Consider the following 11,651-nt stretch of genomic DNA (forward strand, 5'->3'; position numbering starts at 1 on the left):
CGATACTTCGGAATGGTATTCAAATTTAATTTTGTTTAATTTGCATTTAATTTGGTAATTTTGAGTAGAGCATAAGTACCTGAAACACAAAATATATTCACAACTGAATATATATATTTGCGATATATACTCAGTTGTGAATTCATGCCGAATTACATTATTTAAATTTGTTCCAATTTCATCATTCTATGGAAATCTAGTTTTATTTTTTACTGAAAGTAGAGAGTAAAATTCTAAATCAAACACTATGCATATTGCACATTCAAACCAAATTCGAACTTAGTAAATTATAACACATCCAACTTGAACATAAGGAAATATTAAGGCCACATTAAAAATTTTTCAAAATTCGAAACACTTTAAAACTCGAAATTCATAGTTCATATTTTGAATTTTGAAAAGAAACTTTTACATGTCCTCATTTGAACCCTTAGCACAATTTGAGCATATCATAAAAATCAAAATTAATTGTTATTGATTAAAAATTTTGTTTTCCTTTTTTGAAAAGTCACCATCTTCATTTTTTATTAATAAAATATTAAATTTGTGTAAACAAAAAGACATAGTATGCGATTACAAAAGGCAACTACATAGAACCCATACAACTACTTCAGCATGTCAACATTTTTGATGAGTTCAAGTTATTTTAGGGTAAACCAGTCCGGAAATATATTCATTGTATGTGGAGTAAACAACTAGTATTAGTTAATAATAAAGTACCTACTTAAATGAAATGTCTATTCCGTTATTCTATTTATTTTCTATTTACTTAAAGTTGTTTATTAAAAAAAATTAAAAAGAATTACCATGAATTATTCATAGTACAATGGTAATAAAATATACAAAAATAGAAAATCATTTTTTTTGTTTTTGACTTGACAACTTTTATTTTAGAAAATATACAAAATTCATTTTTAGGTCATCTGTCTGGATTGACACAAATTTTTCCAAAAAAAAAAAAAAAAACAATAATTTTATGTGCTTGTACACTGTTAAAAACTTTAATAAAAAGCAAAACAATTCATGCATGTTTTTTTCTCTATTTTTATTAAGTCTGTAGATTTTAATCGAAAAAATTTTTCATTTAATGTAAAAATGCTTAAAAAAAAATGTTAATGTAAAAATAGTTAATTGAAAGAGCTGGCATAAAAGAACACTAATAAAAAATTTGAGGCACACTTCAGGACTGACAAATATTTACTCCTCGTGTATAATTAATAATAATTATACTCTGTACATTTTATTGTACATACCCTATACACATACAAATTTATGCTATTTAATATTGCATAAAATTATTATTAAAGGCAGACATTACAGAACAGAAGACTAAAATGTTGTATAGGTAACTAATTTCAATGGTGTAACAGAAAAATAAAATTGTAATTAATTTTTTTTAATTTTTAATTTTAAAAGTTTTGGAATAATAAATTAGTAATGGTTAAATTTATTATTAAAACAGAAGCTTTACATTATTTGTACTCTTAAGTTGTTAATATTAAAAATTAGTTGTAATAACCACAGCTTTTTCCGGTAAACACTTTGCAACAAAAAAAGTTTTTTCAGAAATTCAAATTTAATTTCTCTGTTAATTAATTTTTAATTTTCTCTTGCCATAATGCTATTTGTAGTAGAACCAATTGTTGTATAACAGAAAAGTGAATATTTAATTTTTTCGTAATTGGCAAGAGTATGCTCACAAGATCTTATTGGATTTGATTTACGGAATAAATCTTATACGCATTTATATAGGGAAACAGAGTGAATTTTGAATTATGAGGCAATAAGAGGAGAAGGAAAATAGTGAGCCTTTTATCTAATTTTCTAATTTACAAAAAAAAAAACGTTATGTGAACGATATTTTTCAAGAAATTTTTAAGATTTTTATAAAAAAAATATTTCTTGTGCATTATTTTCAGAGCAAATGCAAACAATGCAAAGCAAACAGAATTTTCATAATTACTCGCTCCATTTCACTCATTTCTGTTCTGCCCGAGTTTCTTTTTAAATAAAACTCAAATTTTTAATATAGGCGAACGACATTTTTGCAAATTGAGCACTTGTGCTTAAATTTAATAAATATTACTTAAGCAAGCAGACTAACTTTATTTATTAGAACTTATATAAAAATCGAATTTAACCGAACTTCTGAATATTAAATTCGATTTGATCAGAAAATATTGTAGACCTGGACTGAATACTATAAATAATTAAATGTTTTCTAACAATATTCCCTTAATTTAAGAGAAAGAACCGGAATAATTATTTAAAATATTTTCTCAAAATACACCCAGTAAGCAAACCATAACTAATTGAAAAATATAAATTTAAATTTTTAGTAATTATAGCCAATTTAAATATTTTACTACACCCTAAAAATATTATTATTGTTTGCTGTAAGTAATTCACGTTTGTATAATTACTTAAAACTTTAAACATAACCAAAATATGCCAAAGACAAAATTGAATTTTAATTTAAAAAAGTTTCTGAATTCAGGAAATATTGTAAAAGAAGATAAAAAAAATAAGAATTAAATTGATCATTCAAATCATTTTCATAAGAATTTGACGCACAATATACCAGAATTGAAAAAAAAAAAACAAGAACAAGAAAAACAACAGATTATTTTGCCCTTTGGGTCTGTTCTTTTCTTTATCTCTTAATTTTATCTAAAATACCTTGACAAAAAATACCCATAGGCAAAAATTCAAATATACGTATAATATTTTAAAGGATCATTATTATTATTCTATTCGACAAAAATTAATTAAACGAGAGAGGAAAAAAAAAAATCCCAAAAATATTCTGTAAAAAGTTTTTCAAGAGATCCTTTTTGTTTCTCACAAACAAAAGAAGACGAAAAACCAGAGAAAATTGTAATGCCAAAAAAGAGAAAGAAAAAAACAAATTAAATCGCCATTTAATTCAAATTAACTTTTAATTATTGTTATATTTTTATTTTTCTGTTTATTTTAATTTCGATGTGAATGACCACCTTGCATTCATAACTTGGATGAGCTTTGAGTAATTTTATTGCCATAGAAGGTAACTGCAATTATAAAATTTTTCAAACTCTTCTTAAAACTTATTAAATTCAATATCAATTTGATCGTCACTAATTTCTGTAATATCTACATTTTTCCTACGTAAGCATTGACAAGAAATCGTCCAATAAAAATACGCAATTGCTTTAAGTTCCTGCATGAACCATTTTGACCCTTGATAACGTTTAATTTGACAATTTAATTTGTAATTATCATTTTGTTTATAATTTATATCTGGCTATTACATTTTATAGTATAGTCAAAGTGGGATATTTCATAAGAGTGCTATTTCAAAGGACTTGGTTGCGGCAATCTAGCCTAAATTACGACAAAAAATTAAAATAGAAATTTCGACATGAGGAACTTCTTAGCGACTATGACTAGAAACGTTAAAGCAGAGTTGGTAAAATCAAGTGAGGGTCCTCAGAGGTCTCTTAATTGCTTATTGTTGGCTCAAAAAAAGTAGTTGCCTAATAGCTTCGCCTTGACGACAGGAGAGCTGCGGAGAATTGACCCATATACAACATACTCGAATTTATTGAAAAGAAAGCTCTTGACGAATGTACTCTAGGCACTTTAACTGTTAATTAGTTGGGACATATAATAATATACAATAATAAAGGGTGAAGGTGCAAAGTACTAATAGCGGCTCAAGGTGCAAAGTCACTCTAATGTTGCAAACCGATTATTTAAAAATGGTTCTGCATTAATTGCAAAGACTACATATTCCCAACAATTTATCCCAACAATTATAATGCAATAAAAATTACTGAATTTCATAATTAAAATCACATTAAATTCCAAAATAAACCAGTTAAAAAAAACAGAGGAAAATTCCTCTAAAAACACAAAAAAAAAAACAATAAAAAATTTACCAACTTTTACCGCATAAAAAATTCTTTCTCAATCTACAGGTAGTAGTCTTATCTACAGGTAGTATAGGAGCGGTTTCTCCTCTTAAAACTTCTTTCAAGTAATAAATGAGGCAATTTAAAATTTACCGAAATATTTAAGAAAACGTTTTTTTGACTCATCCATTTGTTGTTGTTTTTTTCTCTTATTTTTCTGTTGTCTTTTTTTCTGAACAATTAAGAAAAAAATATTTTGATGGTGAAAAGAAAACTTGACGACTTTTTTCCTCTCATTCGTTGTTTTTGTTCTTCTTTTCAATCTCAAGTTTATAGAAATTTGCTTATCTAAATACCCGTGCACAGAAAAAAAAGGGGTAAAAAAAAAATAATTATGATTACCCTAAGGATTCATTTTTTTCCTTTTTTTTTGTAAAAAGCGGTTATTTATGTTTTATTTTTTTCTTTCCCTAACTTTAAGAAGAATTTCTTTTTTTTTAACTGGGAAAAAAAATGGAAAGAAACTCCTCAAGGAAAACTAAATCAAAACAAGGTACCTAATTTTTTTTTTAAATTAAAAATTCAATCTTTGGGAGAAGTATGAAGTGTACATGTGCATACATAATTTTGTGCTATAAATGTGTGGACACCTTCTTAATATGGTTGGATTATCTAATACCACGAGACAACTCATTTCTTAACACTGTGGATAAATCAATAAAATAAAGTTGGGTGAAACCGATGGTTAGTAAAGTAGCACTTTCACCTTCAACTGCTCGAAAATACAGTTCTTAAATTATGTAACAGTCTGTTACGTCATTTAAACTACTTTCATTCATATACAAAAATATTTCAAATGATTGCATATATTTGGGATGATTAAAAAAAAAACTGAAAGAGCCGTTACCATAATGATTGAATTCGAGAGTTAAGTACGTGAGTTAAAATAAATACGAGTAATTGTATTTTTTTATTGCATGGAATTTACCAGTAACTTTCGGAAAGTAACCAGTGGAAAAATCTAAATTATAAATTTCAGGAGGTTTCACAAATTCTTCTAACGCCATAAACAATTTATTTATACCTTAAAGCTGTTAAAATTTCAGGCTCCCATAACTTGTCGTGTATAAGGAAAAAACGATTAAGCTTAAAAAAAGCAGTTTTAGATAACGGTTAATTTTAGCAGCCATTTTGTATTTTTAATTTTCAATTATGCTGTACTGTAGTAGAAGAAAGCAGCCACTACTTTACTGTATTTACAGAATTTCAAAAATGTTTGTGGTTTCATTACAATAAATAGTAAAAAATTGCATTTTTAATGATTTTGGGTGGCTATAAATTTTAAGGGGGGCGGGGGAAATATTCTTCTACGAAAATAAGTTTCCGTTAAAGGATACGTTACAGAAACTCTTTACTTATTCTTCTGCGGAATAAGTAAAGATCTACGTATATATGAAATTTCAGCTTTATATCTTTATAGAACTAGAAGTTTTGCAAATATGCCCGCGGACCGACGAATAGTGTATTAATGAATAATTTCAAAGTATTGGTAAAAGAACAAATCTGTATTTTTAATTTAAATTTGCTTAATAATCTTTAATATTTTGCATAAATTGCAACATTGAATAAATTTTATTTTATGCAACAATTTCTTACTGAAAGTAAAAAGTTTTTTAATATCTTACAGTTGACTTAATAAAATTAAGTTTCCGTCACTTTTAAAAGCAAGAAGCAGAAGAAAGAAAAAATAATTTCCTCTTTTACTAATTATTTTACTAATTCTTGTCTCATTTTTTTGTAAACTGTCTTGACATTTAAACCTTTTTCTCTTATTATTATTAAGGCTGAAAAAAAGTGGATCGTTTTTTTTTAATATCTACTAGATTCATTAGAATTTCTGATAAGGAGTTTCCTAAATGGAAAAAAAAAGTCAGAAAGGTCGAAGAAATTTCTGTAAGATGTTGAAAAAGAATAATGAGTACAGCAATATTTTAAAATTACCAATAGAGAAACAAAAATTAAAAGAAAACACAGTGTAAATAATATCTGCAATTTTTCTTGTTCTACTAAATACACTAGTAAGTCCTAGTGAGTGGTGGAGTATCATGTTGCAAGGTTGAAATTGTTGCCAGTTTCACATCCCGTATTTTCAAACAATTCACTGTACGGGCTCGCCTGAACTTAATATGCGACTAGTAAGTATAAACCAATTGGAGCAATATTTTGTGTTTTGTTAGAAATCTATATTGGCAGGAATAGATATAGATTCACAAGTTGTGGTATCAGAAATTTTATCTGATTTTAGTTTGATTTAGCTTAGATTTTCGAGTTTCGATACGAAATACGATTCGGTTAAGAAAAAACTTGTATAACAGTTTAATAACATTTTTTAAATTGCAATAAGTATAACAGTTTTACTAATTAAATTCATATAAATAAGTTTTAATCAAAATAGCAGAAAAATGTTAGTAACAATTTTTGCACCCATGTAGATTGTAGATTGTAGATTTGTATAACGGGGGCAACAGTGCACCGCGATCGTATGGCACCTCACAGATGGCCTGGCACCCAACACAGTGTGACCCGGTTGCATCTGCCTAACTCATTGAGCTTCTCAAGACAGCCCCATACTGCCGCGGAGGATACTGAAAACGAGTTCAGCGCTCCGACCGCAGCCCGGTTCCTGTCATTCCCGGGTCCAAACATTATCTCCTGTCTCCGATACCTCCTTTCCAGACTCAACCGCACTCATAGTCTGATAGGTATTCAACCTGGAATATTTACTGCTTCCGTATCAATCGAGAATATTAAGAGAATACAATCATTTACTCTCCTTGTCTTTCTTTCATTTTTTCTCATTTCAGCTTACCTATTTTTAAAATTATAGTTTTCTTCATTTTTACCTGTTAAAACTTTTATTACAATTTTTTGTTCTTTTCTTCTCTTCTTTTTTCATTACCTGCCCGAACAAAACTTTTCAGTGTTTTGTTCGGGCGGCATTTTTTACATTTTTATTTTTTATATACAATGTATTCGAATTTCTTATCCCTTCATTTAAATATATTGCTATCAACCAATATCATTTTATTCTGTTGACTGTTGTATCGCGAATAAATTATTTTACTATATTATTCTACAGCTTATATGAAGAACAGATGATTGAAAGGGAATGGTTAAAGGCTATTAAATAATGAGATTTTAATATGAAGAATCTTTGAATATGCATGAACCACAGAAACAAAATATTTTAATCAGTTAAAAAGAGTGAACGGAACAGAAAGACGGGAGAAATTAAAAATGAGAGTTTATAGTAAAAATACTAGTAATTTTTTACTCACCTATTTGTGGTTGTTAATTTTTCTAAGATAAAATTTTGAAGGTAAACTTTTTTAATTAATAAATTGTAGATAATAGCTGTAAGATGATAATCAAAAGAACGTGTTAAAATTTTTAATGATGAAAAGTGTTGCTATTCAGAAAAGAAAAACGTAGACGTTCCTACAAAAAGAATAATTTTTCACTTACTCAACCATGATTTTTCTCTTTCTCTCTTGTTATTCTTCATCATTATAATAATTTTCTCTTTTTTCTGTTTTATTATAATTATTATAATAAAACCAGCTATTTTGCAAGTTAAAATTTGAATTGCCACCAAAAAAAAATTACGTCTTTAGAACATCGTTAAATATCAATGATTGGTATGTCATAAGGTCTTCAATTTCTGTCAATTATATCACAGCCAGGGAGTACATTGATACCGTTCTCTATAATTGGTTGTGTTTCATGGAACGAAAGAAGAAAGGTGTATGAACGAAACTATTTCTTTAGAAATCTAAATTATAGCTATCAGGCTATTATTTTATTGAAGACTGGATGTATAAGAATGAGCCGATTTTAGTAACTGAGTGGGTCCCCTAAACCAATTATTCTACTACAAATGTTTCTATAGGTTGTAAGGTCTATAAGATAATATCAGGTGCTATTCCGTAAAATTAAAAATAGAATTTAAGAAAAAACGAAACTGATAAAGAGAAAAGGAGAACGTAAGCTCATCTCATGACCTCCTTGTAAAAAACCTCCTTTTTTAATCTTCTTCTATCTGATATGTTAGATTAATATTAAAATTTTAACATGTTTTTCAAAATAAAAGTATAAAATTCTTTAAGTTATTAGTATTTACCATACAAACGTTCATTATAGTTAAGAACAACAATTATTAACGATGTAAAAAGTTTCCTATTTTGCTAACAATGCTTATATTCTGTTGCTTAAAGCATAAATGGATAATGCACATACCTATACAAAATTACGACATAATGGTATAATTTTCATGATTACATAATTGGTTGTACGGAATTGTATACTTTTCTTAATACTTGTATATTTTGTAAATAAATATGATAGTAAAAAATTAAATATGGCGTTGTACTTTAAGAATATTCTATATATGAACAAGATTTATTACATTCTTTATAAATATGTTCAAGAATTATGTTTCTAGTAAGTAATTATGAAAGATACAACAAAATTTTCTTAATAAACTCTAAAGTTATTTTAAGTTTTTATAATTTTGTTAACAAATGCAGTGTACATGCTAGCATAAATTTCATAATTTTTAATGATATTTAGTTCATAAATAATTAAATAAATTTTAAACATTATGCTAGCATAATCTATTCAAAATATTGAGCTCGTTTAATAACAGCTGAAGTAATTTACTAGCATTTAAATATTAACCAGTTGAATCTAGACAACAAAAATTAAAGTATTCAGCTGACCAAATCAAATGGGTTAAAATGCAATTAATTTTGAGGGTAAAATGGCAATTAATTAAATAGAAAAATTATAGCCTACACAAGTATTCTACTTATGGAACGTGAAAATGTTAGAAAATTCAATTGCCCCACATGACACGTCTTATTCTGGTTCAACTTTATATTATGTACTTCGGTTCAATTGATATTTTTCCCGAATAAATTTATTGATATGGTAAGAAATTTTTATTTACCAAATTCCCAATAAAAAAAATCAAGGTAATAACAATAAACATTATTTCCTGAGTATTCAAATATATCTGTATAGAGTTTGTCAAAAATTATTAACAAACTGTGCATTACCGTAATTTTAGAAGACTATATTATTTTATGTTCTAATTAAATTGCATATACATCTGAATATTTTAAATGAAGAAATTTAAGAATAACCAATTAGATTTTATATCTCATTCAATAATTTTGCATAGATTATCATTGATTATCCAATTGAATGTTACCCTCATAATATTTTATTAAAATTGACTTTGGTAATTAGAGCAAAATCTATGAGTGACAATTAAAACAATTAAACACTAATGGCGATTCGAATTTGTGTCATTTAATATTTAATCTGTAATCATTTGTATGTGTATTTTATATGAAATGAAATTATCATTTCCTTTATAAAGATTGTCAGAAAAGTCATAAACATTTTTATTAATCTATTTTAACAACTAACATTGTAATTTATTTATGTAGGTATTATGTAATTTTAGAATTTAATATAAATTCTATGATTACTTAAAATAAACGAGAATAGCTAGAGTTAATCGTGTCATCTCTCTGGTAGTACCCGAATTGATTGCGTTAAATTAATTCGTTAAGAATTTTATGATAATCACTACATCGCATTACCGGCTCAATGCTACCTATTTTCCAGTAGACGGTTTGATTATATAATATAGTTCGTTTTAAAATTATACTAAATTTGAAGATGTTTAACGGCTGCCACAAGAATTAACGCAATTTTAACGTGTTTTAACGAAAAAAATGACCCTATTATTGAACTCACTTGTGTATAATCACTACTATCTGTTGTCAATCTATAATCTGTAGTTATTACTATCTGTAGTCTGTAGTCAATATCTGGGTAGGTTTGCCTGTATATTAAGTCATATAGTAACTACGGGAATCATAACACTATAACCACTTTAAATCTATTTCTATAGTAATTTAATGAACTTATCTTAATATTTTTCAATTATGATGAATGAACGGATGAACACACATGACTACATATATTATTATTAATGTAACGTATGTGTTTGTATATCACACCGTAATTTCTCAAAATTATAAAAGAAATAGCAAATTTCTAATACCGAATACAAACATATTTTTTAAGGTGATCTCCTTTAATTACTGACAATAAAAGACTCAATATATTAATTATTAATTTTCTAAAATTATTTCTCAAAAATATACTTAACATGAATGAAACCCATAATTTCAGAACCCTTGAATTTTATTATATTCTATATGTACATACTTAACTGTTCTACAATACACATAAATGTTATACATTATATTGTATGGGACATTTTATTGAAGGTTATCAATATTATATAAGTAAATTCTTATATATATACACCTACTTATATTTTTATTTTTGATATTTAATATCGATTTCATAAAAAATAATAAAGAGAATAATAATAACGTAGAAAATTGTTGAAACAATGGAGCCATACTTTTGTATAATACAATTTTTTCCATATATTCAATATGCCTGTATATAACTATTATACTTTGAAGGACATCTTTGAATAAATCCAATTATTTCGTTGTTGTTTTTTTTTCTAATTTTTTTAATTTTACTTAATATCCTTTTTTATACACACATAATTTTCTTTTAAATTTTTTTTTCAATTTTATTAAATGTCCTTCTTTTTTTCATTGTTTTATAAGTGTATTAACAAAAAAGTTATTAACAATAGTCTATTACTATTCAGGTGTTCCAAAGTTTTAGAAAACTGTTATACATTTTATTTTTTTTTTTTTAATTTTCTTTTTCTTTTACTTTGCATTTTGGTGCTCTTCATTTCTTTTTTTTACAAAATTAAAACGGAAGAAAAAAAAACGAGTATGAACAAGGAAAAAAAAATGTCTGAAAACCAACAAGTGTTGCTCTTTGACAACATATGGACAATTAAGAATAAAGTTTTTTACAGCAACAAAACTGAAAAATTGGATTATTGAAAAAAAAATGAAAAAACGTTGATGTCCTTTTTTCGTTCTCTTATACAGAAAGAAAAATTTTCATTCGTTTTTTTCGTTATATTTTTGCTTTTTACCATGTCAGACATTTTTAATATAAATATCATTTATATTTAAATGGCTCTTCCTTTCTCTAATTTATTTATTAAAAATGGCTTACTTAAGAGAATGTTTTATTTTTCAGTTGTTTTATTGAATAATCGATTGTAATGTCTTAATAAGTAATGAAGGTACAGTGTCATACACCATATACTAGTATTTAACATTGTTATACATTATAACATTATTCGTTATATATTGTTATACTCCTTGTTCTGTTTTCCATGCTTTCATTTCTCTGCCCGATATGCATACGTCGATAGTTTTGTTAAATGATAACAGTTGGAAGTTACACTTTATATGATAAATTTAATTTTGTTCTCTATTCAATGGAGAGTAAAAATTCTATATAAAGGTTTTACAAAATCTATTATTTGATCAATTATTTGTTTAGAAACAAGATATTGAACTTGAAACCTACTTAGTCGACCTAACTTGTAGAGCTTTTCAAGAACTTTTTCAACAATATGTCGCTTGACTGTACATTTTCGCTGAAACGGCTAAAAAAGGAGTTTTTTTAAAAACAAAATCCCAAACAAAACTTGTAAAGCTTTCCAATTCCTTTTGTATAATAGTCCACAATATCACATTTTGTAAAATTCTTTTCAACTTCCAGAAGATCTATTTC

The 11,651-nt window shown here is 26.3% G+C and overlaps 1 protein-coding gene across 1 annotated transcript in view; it reads right to left on the minus strand.

The window, feature by feature from the left end:
* LOC129614006 (angiopoietin-2-like) overlaps nucleotides 1-11,013 on the minus strand; it is a 45,420-nt gene extending 34,407 nt beyond the window's left edge. Inside the window, exons 1-2 of the mRNA XM_055528373.1 lie at nucleotides 11,002-11,013; nucleotides 9,720-9,830 (exon numbers count right to left, since the gene is read on the minus strand). Coding sequence (XP_055384348.1) covers nucleotides 9,720-9,830; nucleotides 11,002-11,013 — 123 coding nt within the window. The remainder of the gene's footprint in view (nucleotides 1-9,719; nucleotides 9,831-11,001) is intronic.
* Nucleotides 11,014-11,651: the final 638 nt, after the last annotated feature.

Source organism: Condylostylus longicornis, unplaced genomic scaffold (genome assembly GCF_029603195.1).
Source record: "Condylostylus longicornis isolate FDR11 unplaced genomic scaffold, ASM2960319v2 ptg000098l, whole genome shotgun sequence".
Lineage (NCBI taxonomy): Eukaryota > Metazoa > Arthropoda > Insecta > Diptera > Dolichopodidae > Condylostylus > Condylostylus longicornis.